The sequence below is a fragment of the Jaculus jaculus genome, chromosome 8, assembly GCF_020740685.1.
Source record: "Jaculus jaculus isolate mJacJac1 chromosome 8, mJacJac1.mat.Y.cur, whole genome shotgun sequence".
Taxonomy (NCBI): Eukaryota; Metazoa; Chordata; class Mammalia; order Rodentia; family Dipodidae; genus Jaculus; species Jaculus jaculus.
The window spans coordinates 7162587-7179576 of NC_059109.1; the positions used below are offsets into that span (position 1 = coordinate 7162587).

The 16990-nt window shown below is 45.3% G+C and overlaps 1 protein-coding gene across 1 annotated transcript in view; it reads left to right on the forward strand.

Moving 5' to 3' along the window:
- The window catches only part of Dnah8 (dynein axonemal heavy chain 8), a 313617-nt gene that overhangs the window by 208211 nt on the left and 88416 nt on the right, over positions 1–16990 (forward strand). Inside the window, exons 76-81 of the mRNA XM_045156110.1 lie at positions 2791–2946; positions 5766–5948; positions 9678–9783; positions 12143–12395; positions 12521–12711; positions 15239–15360. Coding sequence (XP_045012045.1) covers positions 2791–2946; positions 5766–5948; positions 9678–9783; positions 12143–12395; positions 12521–12711; positions 15239–15360 — 1011 coding nt within the window. The remainder of the gene's footprint in view (positions 1–2790; positions 2947–5765; positions 5949–9677; positions 9784–12142; positions 12396–12520; positions 12712–15238; positions 15361–16990) is intronic.

Genomic DNA, 16990 nt, shown 5'->3' on the forward strand with positions numbered 1-16990 from the left:
AGAGAGAATGGGCGCGCCAGGGCTTCCAGCCTCTGCAAACGAACTTCAGACGCGTGTGCCCCCTTGTGCATCTGGCTAACGTGGGACCTGGGGAACCGAGCCTCGAACCGGGGTCCTTAGACTTCACAGGCAAGCGCTTAACCGCTAGGCCATCTCTCCAGCCCTGTTCTTTTTCTTTTTTAAGTGGAATAGCTTTAAAAAAATTTTTTTTCTTTTTAAAATATTTTTATTTATTTATTTGTGTGTGTGTGTGTGAGAGAGAGAGAGAGTATAGGCCTGCCAGGGCCTCCTGCCACCACAAACGAACTCCAGACACACGAGTCATTTTGTGCATCCATCTGGCTTTACGTGGGTACTGGGGAATTGAACCAGCGCTGTCCAGCTTTGCAAGCAAGAGCCTTTAAGTGCTGAGCCATCTCTGCGGCCCACATCCTTACTTTAGAAGCTATGTACTGCTGGGGGGTAAGCAGGTCCAACTGTATTCTCTTACTTTCTGAATATGCAGATAAGCAGCTGCCCAGACACACACGAATGGAAAACAAAGTGCGCCTCGTGTGTCCAGGGCAGCCTGTGCCCTGGCTGGCAGCTTTGCCAAGGCCTCCTTAAGTGCCATCTCCAGGAGCTGCAGCTCTGACTTCTGGAGAGAGAACGCCTTCATCAAGTCTCCCCGGAGTCCACAGCACATTGAGCCAGGCTGTCACGCGGAGCTTCCATACAAGACACACAAGCTAATTAAACTCAACAAACAAACAAACAAACAAACAAACCTGACTCTGAGATATTATTTTCAGTTTATCAAGATGCTAATGATGGTTAAAGAGAATCCTAAATAAACTGCCAGTTAAAAATGATTATTTCTTTGTTTAGAAAGGGAAGCACCAAGACCAGAGCTTACCTGTTGGGAGACAGAACATAGCCAATGTAGTCTTCCTGGGGTCTTACTGCAGCTTACTTAGTAAGCTGGCCAAAGCTCTGTGCTTAGACGCAGGAAATTTATCACAGTATGGCCTCCAAAGCCCCTAGTTTATATAAAAAAAGCAATTAACCCAAGCAGACAACATCCTTCATGTACATGTTTTTATGTTTATTATTATTATTTATTTTTATTATCATTTTATTATTTATCAGTAGTATTTTTTCTTTTCTTTTTTTTAAAAGATTTTCTTTTTTAAAATTTATTTATTAGTGTCAGGGGTGGGGGAGAGAAAGAGACAGAGAGAAAATATACACGCTAGGGCCTCCAGCCACTGCAAAGAAACTCCAGATGCATGCGCCCCTTGCACATCTGGCTAACCTGGGTCCTGGGGAATTGAATCTGGGTTCTCTGGCTTTGCAGGCAAGTGCCTTAACCTGTAAGCCATCCCTCTAGCCCTTTATTTTCTTTTTAATTTAAGCAGGGCCGGGGGCCGGGGAGATGGCTCAGTATGAAGACCTGAATTGAATCCCTCGTACCACGTAAAACATCAGGCATAGCCCGTATGCCTATAACCCCAGCCCTGAGAGAGTGAAGATAGGGGCATTGCTTGGGCTCCAGGGTCAGACAGTTTAACAGACAGAATGGAGAGCCAGGTTCAGCAAGAGTTTCTGTCTAAGGAAATCAGGCAGAAAGTGATAGAGGACACCAGACATTTTCCTCAGACTTCTGCATGCATACTCACATACTCATGTATTCTCTCTCTCTCTCTCTTACTGCAAACACACATCCACAAAAAAAAAAAAAAAAAAGGCAAAAGTTCACTTATTCAATTGGTCAACTACACATCTCTTTTTTTCCCCATAGCAATAGATAATCCATTTGGCTCTTCTCATTCCTCATTATTGAGAACCTCTTCCTGTGGCTCCTGTCTCTAGCAGTAGAAGGCAATGGGTGAATCCACAGGACCGAGCATTGAGACAGAGAGTTAAGAGGAGCTTTTGGGAATCTTCGCGATTAGGCGACCACAGGGACCACGGGAGAAGTAAACATTCAAAGCCAGTTGGGCTCATGTAAAGCTCAACCAGACCAGTGTGTCTTTTTCAAACGTTTTATTTATTTATTTATTTTTAGGAACAGAGAGACTGAGCGAGAGAGAAAGTGGGTGCACCAAGGCCTTCAGCCACTGCAAACAAACTCCAGACACATGCGCCCCCTTGTGCATCTGGCTAATGTGCATCCTGGGGAATCAAACCTGGGTCTTTAGGCTTCACAGGCAAGCCCCTTAACTGCTAAGCCATTTCTCCAGCTCCCTAATGTTTCTTTTTCATAACAAATGTTGGTCTGAAAATGAAGGATCCTAACAGGCTTTCAGAGTTCTAATTTTCTTTTTTTTAAACTAAGGCAAGATGACATGAGTTTATATAGTATTTGGGTTGACTTTATGGAAAATATCATTTCTCCCTGAGCCACTAGGAGAGACAGGTTAGTATATCACTTAGGACATTTTTATGTTTATCTTTTTATAACCTGCTCATTTTGGACTGGCCCTGAGAAAATAAATAAATATAATAAATGTCCCTGAGTGACATATATAGGTATATGGGTCTCATGAGATCACACCTTCTAACTCCATCTGATATTCTCTCTGGGGTGTTTCTTCCCTTCCTCCTCTGGATCAGAGTAACTGTACTTGTACATCGGGAACCTTGACAGTCAGGCCTCACCAAGTTCTGAAAATTTAATTTTTGCTTTTATTTTTTGTAACTACATCATCCTTCTCAGATACCTGTCCAACACATGTCTTGGCTTTCATTTAGGGGTGGGCGGGCACAGAGTGAGGGAGATTTATAGACTGACGAACCATTCATTTTCAGGTAACGTCACTAAACCATAAGTATTTTCGCACGCACCTGGAGGACAGCCTCTCGTTGGGTCGCCCCCTTCTCATTGAGGACATCCGGGAGGAGCTGGACCCAGCCCTGGATAACGTGTTGGAGAAGAATTTCATTAAATCGGGCACCACTTTCAAGGTGAGCTTTTGTGCAAGTGATGGAAGGAAAGAACAACGGTGACATCTACTTATCTCTTTGAGCATAGCACTGAAAGTGAATTCTTTCCAGTGGCAATATTTGGTATGCTGAAGAAAGGTATTTCTAATCTGACAATCACTGCTTCCTTTTACTTATTTATTTTTTAGGCATCAAAAGCTTACTTCACTTCTTGTTCTCCCTTTTTTTTAAAAAAATATTTTATTATTTATTTGATAGAGAAAGAGGGAGGGAGGGAGAGAGAGAGAGAGAGAGAGAGAGAGAGAGAGAGAGGGGTACCGAGAGAGAATGGGCGCCCCAGGGCCTCCAGCCAATGCAAACAACCTCCAGATGCGTGCGACCCCTTGTGCATCTGGCTAACTGTAGGTTCTGGGGAATCGAACCAGGGTCCTTTGGCTGTGCCAGCAAATACGTTAACTTCTAAGCTATCCCTCCAGTCCCTTGTTCTCTCTCTCTATCTCACTTTTTTTTTTTTTTTTTTTTGGTTTTATAAGGTAGTGTCTCATTCTGGTCCAGGCTGACCTGGAATTCACTATGTAGTCTCAGGGCGGCCTTGAACTCATGGCGATCCTCCTACCTCTGCCTCCTGAGTGCTGGGATTAAAGGCGTGCACCACCATGGCCGGCCCCTTATTCTCTTTTAAAGTGGTACAGAGTACTTTGTTTTTCTTCAAGTCACTTTCATTTTACTTGAAAAATAATAACTGTACATATTTATTGGGTACCATGTATGATACATCATAAAATTTCTAGGAGTTTTTAAAGATTAAATTTGCTTTATTTTTATTTATTTATTTATGTAAACGAACTCCAGATGCCTAGGCTACTTTGTGCTTTATGTGGGCACTGGGGTTGAACCAGGCTGTCAGGCCTTGCACGCAAGTGACTTTAATCTCTCTTGCCCCTAAATTTACTTTTATTTTTTTTGGGGGGTAGGGTTGCATTCTAGTCCAGGCTGACCTGGAATTCACTCTGTAGTCTCAGGGTGGCCTTGAACTCACTGTGATCTTCTTACCTCTGCCTCCCGAGTGCTGGGATTAAAGGCGCGCACCACCATGCCCAGCCTTAAATTTACTTTTTAATTGACACATAGAAATATAAAAACCTTTAGTTATTAGGTGGTATCATGTGATGTTTTGATACATTTTAAAAATATTTATTTATTTATTTGACAGGGAAAGAGACAGACAGACAGAGAGAATAGGCACACCAGGGCCTTTAACCTCTGAAATGAACTTCAGATGCATATGCCACCTTGTGCAGTTGGCTTTATGTGGGTACTTGGGAATCAAACCTGCTATTCCTACACTTTGGATAGTGATTGCCATAATCACATTAGTGGATCCACAAATGTTCATCTGTACTTTACATATCTGGAATTTATTCAAATTATGAATGAAGGTTTGTGCCCTTTGACCAGCCTCACCTGTGCCCACCCCCCAGCCCAGTCCGAGGTAACCAACATTGGATTATCTGCTTCAACAGCTTGATTGGTTTAGATTCCATGTAGAAGTGAGGTCGTATACAGTATTTGTCTCTCTGAATCTGGCTCATTTTGTGTGCCTTGTTTAACATGACAGAGGAAGTTACAGAATCTTCATTCCTGAAGGTCTTTTGAAAGACCCTAGATCTTGCCTTTGCTGTGAAGGCCTGGATGCCCGAGGGTGTGATAACAGCCATGGGGATATTCCCATCCTGGTCAGGATTGTGATTAATTAGAAATTGACGTTATCAGCTGGTCGTGATGGCGCACGCCTTTAATCTCAGCACTTGGGAGGCAGAGGTAGGAGGATCACCATGAGTTCAAGGCCACCCTGAGACTACATAGTGAATCCCAGGTCAGCTTGAGCTAGAGCGAGACCCTACCTCAGAAAACCACACACACACACAAAAAGGATAGAAAAGAAAGAAAGAAAGAAAGAAAGAAAGAAAGAAAGAAAGAAAGAAAGAAAGAAAGAAAGAGAAAAAAGAAATTGACACTATCTGGAAACTCTATGATTTCCAGCTGATTTTCAGAAAGAATAAAATAAAAAAAAAAAACACCAGTTGTTTCTCAGTAGGGTGGAAATAATAGTGTTTAAAGTCAGTGTTATCTTTCTTGGAGGGAAAAACTTGGCATTTTTTTCTTGGAAAAAGTCTATTTACTCTGTTGTCAAATATGTCTGAGATATGACCGTGGGATATAAAACGAAGTAATAATTCCTATAAGAAACACAGCCAAAATTGGTACTAGGATATAAAATCTGGAAAAATCTGAACCATTGTTGAGAGTGTTGAAGGCTAGAATGTTAAAAGACAGGTCTTTGATGTGCCAAGTCCTCCTTATTCCACCATTTGTTTTAGATAAAGCTTGCACTTGATCTGGTTCATATCATGTCTAAAAAACATCTTCAGGCAAAGCCACAAACCTGAATTATTCGAAACTGAACTGGCTTTCTTTTTTAATACATAGATTTATTTGGAAGCAGAGAGAGAGAGAAGGAATGGGCACACCAGGACACCAGAGCCTCTTGCCACTGCAAACAAACTCCAGATGCATGGGCCACTTTTTGCATCTGGCTTATGTGGGTGCTGGGGAATCGAACCCAGACCCTCAGGCTTTGCAAGCATGCACCCTTAACTGCTGAGCCAGCTCCTCACAGGCTTCCTTATTTAAGACCAGTGATAAAAATTTCACAACTTTCCTTCACAATGCATTCATTTTTAAGGCCCTGACCTTTGGTAGACTCATTCCTAAATTGAACCCAAATTCCCTGTCCTGTCCTTGAAGTTGTTTTGCATTTTACGTTTGACCCCATGTAGGTGAAAGTTGGTGACAAGGAATGTGATATCATGGACACGTTTAAACTTTACATTACTACGAAGCTACCAAACCCTGCCTTTACCCCTGAGATCAACGCTAAGACGTCTGTCATTGATTTCACTGTCACGATGAAAGGACTGGAAAATCAGCTCCTCAGGAGAGTAATTCTAACAGAGAAACAGGTAACCTCTCCTTTGGGCACAAAACTCCAACATAAGAAATGTTGAAGATATGTTAGAACATTGCAAAGTATACAGGAAAAAATTATGCCAATAATATTTATCCTTGTTAGCATAAGGGAATATTTCTTTCACGGTGTCAGTTTCTGTCAAGAATTTTATAACTCAGTTTTCCTGAACTACCCCATGCACATGCACACACACACACACACACGCATACACACACACACAAACACACACACCTCACCATTCCTTATAGTTCTGTCTTTAAACCTCTGGATACACTGATTCACAAATCTACAGACTTATGGGCTGTCTTGGGATACTTAAAACAAGTTTAATAAAACAGCAATATTATGGAAAAATAAATTCCCCTGACTGGCTATTAGCAACTGTAGGAGTTTCACAAATTATCATGATCTAATGAGGTACGGAGCCATAATTCAAATGGAATTTGCATGAGTAAGGAAATTAATTAGGTATAAATGAGAGTCTTAATGAAATAAATAACGCCGTACGGTTGGAATATTTTAAGCGATAGATATGAGACCAAGGTAATTTTTAAGGAAATGATCAGAAACCTTTGAATTTTATATCTAAATATATTTGCATGTGTTTGCATAAACATAAGAAATCTTATATTTACTCAAATATAATTAATGTTAGTATTCAAGGAAAAAGCAAGGTTAGGAACAATGAGAACAGAGGGGCATAAAACGGGCGGGTAAGAAAAAGGATGACAAGGGAAGGAAGCAGGCAGAGGAGGAAAGAGATGTGAACAGGGATCAGCAAAGCCACAGGGGGGATGTTCCAGAAGGAGAAAGAACACGATGGGGACTCTGCTCCTGGGTGAAATGTGAGGGAAGTAAGTCCTCCCTGGCTAGCTGAGGTGGGCCTGCCCGCGGGCCACTGCGTCCGTGGCCTCTCTAGTCTCCATGATGTCACATGTGGAAAACGAGTCCTCTGTTGGTCTGTCTCGATATGATTTCCCACTGGGCCACCTTTCCCATGAGTCTTTCCTGTCTGAAGGTCCCCAAAGCACCCCTCCTCCCCTCCCTGGACCTTAGCTTCCTCTTCGAGACACGCACTGAGGTGTGCTGTGCTCACCATTCTGAGGAATACGGAATTTCAGACTCCTAAGCCCAGGCTACCCTTACTGACAATCCTGTCATTGGAACCCGCCCTCTTTTAAAAATATTTTGTTTGTTTACTTATTTGAGAGAGAGAGGGAGAGAAAGAGACAATGGGCATGTCAGATCCTCTAGTTGTTTTGTGCTTTATGTGGGTACTGAGAATCGAACTGCAGTCCTTTTAGCTTTGCAAGCAGACGCCTTAACTGCTGAGCCACCTCCCCAGCCCTAGACCCTCTTCTTACGGATACATAGATGGCTTCCAGAAAGAATCAGGGCCTCGCTCTGTGGCAACCCAGGGAGTTTTCCATCCTGCCAGGCTTCCTAGATGCTGTTCAGGTCATGATGTCAAACAGCAAGGGTGCACTGTGCCCTGGGGGTTGTTTGAATATAGAAGGGCGTCCCATTGCCTCACTTGTCCTTGGCTAACCTTCATACTCAATTCCCAGCTGGCTGGTGGCTGTTTGGGAGATGGGGCTTTGCTGGAGTCGTGTGGCTTGGGGCATCCCTTGCTGGATCTAGTTCACTCTTGCCGCTACCTCCCATCTGATGTGACAAGATGTGATGTCTCTGTGCTGCCGTGCCATGATGAAACCTCCCCTCAGGACTGTGAGCTGAAATAAACCCTTCCCTCCCGTAAGCTGCTTCTGGTCAGGTGTTCCGTCCTGGCAGTGGGAAGGTAACTGCGCTAGCTCTTCCGTGTCCTACTGGAGAGGAAGCGGTTCACCGTTGGTGTATTCCCATGAGACACGCAGGTGTGACCATCTTAATGCAAATAGTTCATGTCCTGCTCAGTCCCCTGCAAACCCACACACACTCCTCATCACCTGGCAGGTCCTACAGCCCTGCTAAGTACGACGACAGTAATGCGGGTCTTGGAGCTAGAAGACACTGGGCCCGTCTTTGACAGCATCTGTGTTATTTATACTGGGACGTTCTTCATGTCTCTGGGTTCTCAGCTTGCAGATGTTAAATCAGGGAGGTGAACTAAATCCAGCATGTTTCGCTGCCTATTGGGCAAGTCTCTTCTCTGCAAACCGAAAAGATAAGTGCTGTCAAGAATACAAAAGTAGGGACTGAGGCAATGGCTCTGTGGGTAAAGCACTTGCTGCATAAGTGTAAGTGTCAGAGTTTGGGTCCCGAGTACCCAAGTAAAATGCTAAGCGCCGTGATACAGGCCTGCTGGAATCCCAGCACTGGGGAGGCAGAGTCAGCGGCTATCTCTCAGGCTGACCGCGTAGCTGGTCTAGCCCAGTCGGTAAACTTTAGGTTAGCAGGCGACCCTGTCTCAAAGGGTAAGGTGGACAGGAATGAGGAAACACCCAATGTCAACCTCTGGCCTCCACGTGCATGCGCACCACCCGAACATGTGACGGCAGACATATATGCATGCCCAACACAACACACACACACACACACACACACACACACACACACACAACACATACATGCCTCTTTTTTAAAAAAAGGACTGTAAAATCAGAGCTGGGGAGATAGCTCACCAGGTAAAGTGCGTGCCTTGCAAGCATGAAGACCTGAATTCAATCCCAAATGAATGGCGTCCCTAGTTTTCAGAGGTCTTGCCTAGGTGTTTAGGGGTACAGGGTCAAGACACCAGCAAGAGGGACAGTAACAACAGCCTCAACGACGGGCAGGATTTATACAGTAGTGATAAGACACTAAGGGCAGAGCCTGTCAGAGTTCATTGTACTTACCTTGCAAACTTCTGAAAGAGTTTTCAAAACATAATTCAATTTAAAACTTTTTTATTTAATTATTTGAGCGAGGGAGAGAGAGAGAGAGAGAGAGAAAGAGAGCGAGAGAGAAAGAGAGAGAGAGAGAGAACGCTAGAGTGGGTACACTCCAGGGCCTGTAGCCAATGCAAATGAACTGCAGACACATGTGCCACTTTGCGTCTGGCTTCACATGGGTCCTGGGGAATTGAACCTGGGTCCTTGGGCTTTGCAGACAAGCACCTTAACTTCTAAGCCATCACTCCAGCCCCAAAACATAATTCTAAAAATACCTCATTTATGTAGGGAAAAAAAACCCACCTTCTAACACTCTGTGTTACCCATCTGGCAGAAGGAGAGGTGGATGGCATGGATAAAGCACCTGGTATGGGCAGTGCCACACCAGCTCCTCATTCTCTTGAGGGCGGGCCCCAAGCAAAAGGCTCACATTTGTCCTGGATGGACCCCTGGCTTCTTGGTGGCTAATACCTCTTTGTTCCTGCCACTTTCTAGTTAAAATTTTCATAAAGGCAGCGTGGGAGCAGGGCCAAGAATGTGGGGCACTCTATAAGTGAACAGAGCCAGCAAGAGAGCAGGAGTCACGGGGTAAAATGATCTGAACAGCAGTATCCCATGCGTGCCTGGGTAAGCGCTGTTGGAATCTCCATGCCGGTGGGTGCCGCGTCCTCGCTTACCCGAAGAAACAAAACTACAGATTGGTTTGACCAATGATGGCAATTCCTCCCAACATTCAAAAGGCACTTGGGTTGAAACCTTTTAAGATGACACTAACCACCAGTGAGTTTGTTTGGCTCTGCCTACTGGTAATGACAGATCTGCTGTTAATTGTGTGTGTTTCTTCGTAACAGGAGTTAGAATCTGAGAGAGTCAAACTCCTGGAGGACGTCACGTTTAATAAGCGGAAGATGAAAGAGCTTGAGGATAACCTCCTGTATAAATTAAGTGCTACAAAAGGTATTGTGTTACAGAAGAAGGCAAGCAAGCAGTGGCTCTCCGAGGAAGGTTTCACCTGCCATCTTTCCAGTGTCTCCATGGCCACAAATGTTAGGGAGCCGCCGAGCTGCATTGAAAATAAATAAATAAATAAACACACTAACAAACCACAAGCCATGCAATTTCCACCTAGACATTAAAGACAGTGCCGAGAATCTGCTTTTTTGAATTAGTGACTGGAGACCGAGCAATATGAACATAGCCCAGGTTTCTAGATATAATTGCTCTCTCCTGAGAAAAATAAGGGCTCCCCAGTTGAACTCCTGATAGGCTGATTTGCCTGCTCAAATGACATTAATGTGCGGGGCCTGTTTTTCATAGACTGGCTCTTTATTTGACATTGAAATGCAGCTGCTAAGATGGGTTGCGACATACGTAATTTGTGTCAGAAGCCCAGCTCATCTCGAATGACTCCCACTTAGAAGTCAAGGGTACAGTCTCTTCTGGGCAGCCAAAATCATTATACATACTCCCCAATGTGAGGACATACTCTTTAGTAGAGGAAAATATTCTTTCATCCAGGGGGAGAGGTACATCTGTCTAATCCAAGTACTTTGGGAGGCCGAGGTAAAAGGGTTACTGTGAATGTGAGGCCAGCCTGGTTACATAGCAAATATCAGGCCAGGCCGAGCTATAAAGCAAGTGCTTATCTCAAAAAATAAAATAAAATAAAAATAAAAAGAAGAAGAGAAGGAAGAGATGAAGGGAGGGGAAAGAAATCTTATTCAAATAAAATAAATTCAAGAAAATATATTGGTTCCATTGGAGGCCGGTCATAGCAGCCTCATTAGATTCCACTGTTGACTGCAGTTTAATAACAAGCACTTCCCATCATCATGTTAATCCCTGGATTAAAAGAACACAACAACTCATTTCTCCTAGAACTATACCATTAGGCTGAATTCAAAGCCGGGTATGATGGTTCGCACCGATGATCTGAGCTACTTGGGAGGCTGCGGCAGGGGAAAGAGACTTTGAGGCCAGTCTGGGCTACGTAGTGAGGCCCTGTATGAAGGTGAAGTTTTAAAATGGAGCTCTTTGATAGCATTGCAAAGTCTGGGCTTTAGTTTCAAGTACCAAAAGCAATCTGTCTACCCACCCACCCACCCACCCATCCTTCCATCCATCCAAGGAACTGGGAGGGAAGTGTGTCTTAATTCCTTCGCTCCTACAGATAAAGTTTTGCCCCTTTTGCCCAGTGACTTCTTCCATGCATTTTAAATGTTAGCACGCCCAGCCCAGGGCTACCCTCCTGTGTAGACAAGAGCTTGCCAGGTCAGAACCTCTGTGCTATCAGGCTTATCACTTATGGATTTCCACAGTAGACATGGCATGCTGGCTATAATCACTCAACACTGCTAGAACTTTCACTGCGCTGCTAATTGCAGACGAATTCAGTGCATTTCCACATGTTACAACTGAATTCAGGGCCAGAGTCATAGGTCAGTTGCTAAAAGTCCCACCAGTACAGGGACCTGAGTTTGATCACCTGAACCGGTGTAAAAAGAGCTGGATGTGATGTCGCATGCCTGTAATCACAATGCCGAGGACGCAGAGCCAGAGGACCCTCGGGGCTTGCTGGCTAGCCAGTCTCACTGAATCAGTGAATTTCAGGCCAATGACAGGCCCTGTCTCAATAAAGGGATAAAAGTGAATAGTCTGTGCACACACACACACAAACACACACACACACACAACAATTGAATTCATTCTCCTAAACATTTCTATTAAAAACAAAAAAAGCCAAACAAAACAGTAAGCCAGGTGTGGTGGCGCGTGCCTTTAATCCCAGCACTCTTGAGGCATGTTAGGATCACCGTAAGTTCGAGGCCACCCTGAGACTACATAGTGAATTCCAGGTCAGCCTGGGCTAGAGCGAGACCCTACCTCAAACAATAATAATAGCTGGGTGTGGTGACACACACCTTTAATCCCAGCACTCGGGAGGCAGAGGTGGGAGGATCGCCGTGAGTTCGAGGCCACCCTGAGACTGCATAGTGAATTCCAGGTCAGCCTGGACTAGAGTGAGACTACATCGAACACTCAATAATAAAAATAACAAATAAGATTTAAAATAATCTTTTACCTTGTACAGGTATTTAGGGTAGAATAGGAAGGAGATGGTCCCTCCCCAGGAACGTTTAGGAGCATCCTGGCCCTGGATGGTGGGTGGGCCAATGGCCTTCTGTTGTTTTGAGATCCTCCTCCCTTGGGGTCCTGGAGAAGTCAGGTCAAAGCAGTCCTGTTGTTTCAGAAGCGGCGCCCCTTGCCCTGCAGCCTTCCCATCCCCAGTCTGCTGTCCTCCTGTTTCCACCTTCAGGCTCCTTGGTAGATGATGAGTCTCTCATTGGCGTCCTGCGAATCACCAAGCAGACGGCCTCAGAAGTCAGCGAGAAGCTCCACGTGGCGGCGGAGACGGAGATCAAGATCAACATGGCCCAGGAGGAGTTCCGGCCGGCGGCCACGCGCGGCAGCATCCTCTACTTCCTCATCACCGAGATGAGCATGGTGAACATCATGTACCAGACGTCCCTGGCCCAGTTCTTGAAGCTGTTCGACCAGTCCATGGCCAGGCAAGTCCTCATGGACTTCCTTTTCCAAAGTGACACCTGGGAAACGCTCCCCAGGCACGTCTAGTGTTTCTAGAACTTGCTTCTTCCTTCTTTTTGTTCATTGGTTTGTTTGAACTGACCTGCAGATCTGAAAAGTCTCCACTGCCTCAAAAGAGAATTGCTAACATCATCGAGTATCTGACGTATGAAGTCTTCACATACTCTGTCAGAGGTCTCTATGAAAACCACAAGTTCCTCTTTGTACTTCTCATGACCTTGAAGATTGACCTTCAGAGGGGGACAGTTAAGCACAAAGAATTCCAGGCTCTGATTAAAGGTAAAAAAAACATTTGGAATAGGAGCATGTAGTTGGCATTAACTTTGGTGGGTCTTTGGACCGATTCCAGCGACAGAGTGGGGAAACTGCGTCCTCATGAAAGCGGTATATTGCTCTTTTGTTATCTTTTCCATTAGTGTTGCTCTGTGATCTTAAATTATGTAATTATCTTTGGTCTGTCCGTTGTTGCCTGTGCTCAGGTGCTCCAGTTGTCAAAGTGAGGAAAGTTTTTTGTACTGGTGACTTCCCTTCTTCTTTTTCCTCCCCTTCCTGCCTCTCCCTCCTTCTTCTGGAGAGTGGGGTGTTCCGGAAGCTTCCAGATACTGTTTCTGCAGACACTCTTCAGCCACACCAACTAAAGACAGAAGCAGCATCTTGTTGGATGATCCCCAGGCTCGGCGAGGAGCATGGCCACATGGAAATGGGGGAGAGCTGGCCCACACCAGAGATCTGGGCTCACTCTAGCTGGAGGGCCAGGGAAGTCTGCCCTGGAGACCGAGGGTCAGGGCGAGGTGCTCAGGCTGTGATGGAAGCGTTTGTGGCAGCTCAAGAGGGTCCAGGACTCAGCCTGCAATGGGCAGACCTGAGGCAACCTCTCCACCAGTAGCTGGTCTCCACCCCACCTTCCCCCTCCCCTCCCAGCAGAGACCAGAGCTATAAACTAAAGAGCCTGGCCTTTCTTTCTGTTGTTGTTGTTGGGTTTTGTTTGTTTGTTTGTTTTTATAAGGTAGAGTCTCACTCTAGCCCAGGCTGACCTGGAATTCACTATGTATTCTCAGGCTGGCCTTGAACTCATGGCGATCCTCCCATCTCTCCCTCCTGAGTGCTGGGATTAAAGGCACGCACTACCACGCCCAGCTTAGCCTGGCCTCTTTGCAAGAGGGCTTGTAAGCCAGAGACTGCAAACATGCCAGTGCACAAGGGAGACAACTCCTCAGGAGGATGAGATGTGTTGCAGAGCAACGGCCACACACCGGGGTGAGGGTGGAAGTAAGCACACGTGTGACCCCGTTTCCTACAACTGGAGAGACAGAACCAGATTGTCCAGGGCCAGCACAGCCAGCAAGGGGAGTTTGGGTTCAATTTAGTTGGCAATCGGGAGCCATTGAGTGCTTTATGAGCAGGGATATGTTATGAACAGAGCGGTACTTTAAAAAGATTAATTTGGAATTGCAGGATGGGTTGATTGACCCAAGTATAGTCAGCTCAGTGCTGAAGAAGGATTTTTAGTATATTTTTCAATTGTGGTTTATTATACAATCTGTTTTAGTTTTGAACTGGCTTACATTTTGATATATTATTTTTTTTAAAGAGAGTATGACATACTTAAATTTTTTTTTTAACAGCGCTAACAAATATGGCCTTTAGATCACGGGCAGTATTTTTGATTATTGTTAACACAGTACTTAAGGGAGGAAAAACAGGTTATTTATCACAGTGGCAGTGTTTGATTTCCCAAGAGTGACAGTCCTTATGAATCAATTCTTTTTTCCTACAGTATTTCTAAGGTGACTTTGACTTTCTTCTTCTCTGAGAAAAGAGATGGATACTAGAGCAAACAAACCTTCACCACAGAACAATTGATAGCCCTTTTCCCTGCCTGGTTACTTTAGAAAAATACTATCTTTGTTTTGTCATAGACCATGGATTAAAAAAAAAAAAAAAAAACAAAAAAAACAAGGGCTGAAGAGATGGCTTAGTGGTTAAGACAATTGCCCGCAAAGCCTAAGGACTCATGTTTGACTCCCCAAGTCCCACGTAAGCCGGACACACAAGGTGACATGTGCGCACAGGGTGGCACACACATCTGGAGTTTAATTACGCTGGCTGGAGGCCCTGGCATGTCACTTCTCTCTCTTTCTCTCGGTCTTGCTGTCATTCTCACTCTCTCTCTCTCATAAAATACAAGGCCAGTCTGTTGGGCTTGCCTCAAAAAAAAAAAAAAAAAAAAATCTTGGGGGTGTGTTTTCCACATGCATTCCTGATTGGACCAAACCTGGATCTTCCAAAATGGTGGAAGGGGCATATAGAAATTGTCCCCCGGGAACATTTTCCCTGGGGTGATGTGAACACATGTCTTCCCCCCAGACAGGGCACAGATAACAGATCAAAGGACAGTTAAATAACACCAAAGCCAGCCAGGCCTGGCGGCACACACCATTAATCCCAGCACTCAGGAGGCTGAAGTGGGAGCATTGCTTGAGTTTGAGGCCAGCCTGACACTAAATAGTGGATTCCAAGTCAACCTGGGCTCGAGTGATACCCTACCTTGAAAAACCAAGCAAACAAACAAACAAACAAAAATCTTTGCAGGGAAAAATGACAAAGAGTTGGTGTCGTACTATATAGGATGGTTAAATCAGTAAACAAAATGCCAAGACTTGAAGGAAATGTACCCAAACAAGATGACCGAATTTCAGCAATTATTTTCTCATATTTTGGGAAACATGGTTACTTCACTTTCATCATATGGAAAATAGAAAATTTCTAATAGTGCAAGCAGACAGATTGATGTGTGTTTCGGTAGGGGGCGCGGCACTGGACCTGAAGGCCTGCCCTCCTAAGCCGTTCCGCTGGATCCTGGACATGACGTGGCTCAACCTTGTGGAGCTCAGTAAACTTCCTCAATTTGCAGAAATTATGAACCAGGTAAGAAAGGGCTGATTAAAAGCTTAGGTCTGGGGGCTGGAGAGATGGCTCAGCGGTTAAGGCACTTGTCTGCAAAGCCTAATGACCCGTGTTCAGTTTCCCAGTACCCACATAGAACCAGATAGGCAAAGTGGCCCATGCATGTGGAGTTCATTTGCAGTGGCAAGAGGCCCTGTTACACCCATACTCTCTCTCTCTTTCTCTCCCTGTGTATCTCTCTGCTTACAAATAAATAAGTTTAGGTCTGTAAACAAAACACACCCAGGCTGTTTTAATCTGGGGCCTCCTGATGGTAATTTCTTCCCACAAAGGAGTCAATGCCACAGGGGCACCGACCTATAATCCAGCTGCTCGGACTGACTGAGGCGGAAGGTCAATACTTCAGGCCAGCCTGCTCTACATAGTGAGACCTTGTCTCAAAACCAACAGCAAAAGCTGGAGAGATGGTTTTGTGGTTAAGGCACTTGCCTACCAAGCCTTAGGACCCAGGCCCAATTCCCCAGGACCCACGTAAGCCAGATGCACAAGGTGGCACATGCGTCTAGAGTTTCTTTGCAGTGGCTAGAGGCCATGGTGCACCCATTCTCTCCGTCTTTCTCTCTTTCCACCGACATCTTCCTCAAATAGATAAATAAATGAAAATTTTAAAAAATATATTATTAAAAAATAAAAAAGCAGAGGGCTGGAGAGATTGCTCCGTGGTTAATAGTGCTTGCTTGCAAAGCCTGGGCTTGGCTCTCAGATAGGTAAGTGCTCCTCTGTGGCCACATACCCACCAGCAGCACATGGACAGCCTCGTGCTTCTCCCACTCCTCGTCAATTACTTCTCTCTCCTTTCTGCCATTAGAGGGTCTGAAGTAGAGGGGAAGGGCCTTCAGAGGAAAATTCCAGAAAGTATAAAATGGCGACCCACCATCCCATGGACATTGGCTATCTGGTCTGTCAGAGGGAGGGAAGACAGGAAGTGGAAAATCAACATCCCAGCCAAGTAGGGGGTCAAAAACTGGGGGGAACAAATAAGAGCTCCCGCAACAACTGCCTTGGTCTTGGTATTCCAGGCTGAAGCGGTTTAACACCGACAAGTGAGCTGTGCCAACAGGGGAGGGCCAGGGTAAAAAAAAGGCAGGAGAAAAGGAAGTGATGGCAAAGAGCTGGTTGTCACCCCGTTCCTCCTGGTGGATGGGGCTGTGCTCCTGATGTTCCGTTGAGCCAACAGGCAGAACCCAGATGAGAAGACTCAGCCCCTGTGTAGCCTGCAGGGGCCGCCTGTGGACTTTGGGGCACCAGTGAGGACAGTAGGGTCTGATTGACAGCGTGCAAAGGGTGGAGGACAGCCGGCCAGGGAGAGCCACTGGAGTTTTCAGGAGAAAGAGGGCGCTAATGAGTCATGTCAGAGGTCCCCCTCTGGTGGTTTGAATATGAAATGCCACCCCCTCCCATAGCTTCATCAGCGTATCAGACCCTGGCTGGTGGAGCCTTTGGGAGGTGGAGGCTTGCTGGAGGAGGTGAGTCACTGGGGGTGGACCTTGGGGTTCATTAGTCCAGCCTACTGGACTAGAATCACTATTATGGAATTACTTATTCTTTTAAAAATATTTTATTTATTGAGAGAGAGAGAGAGAGAGAGAGA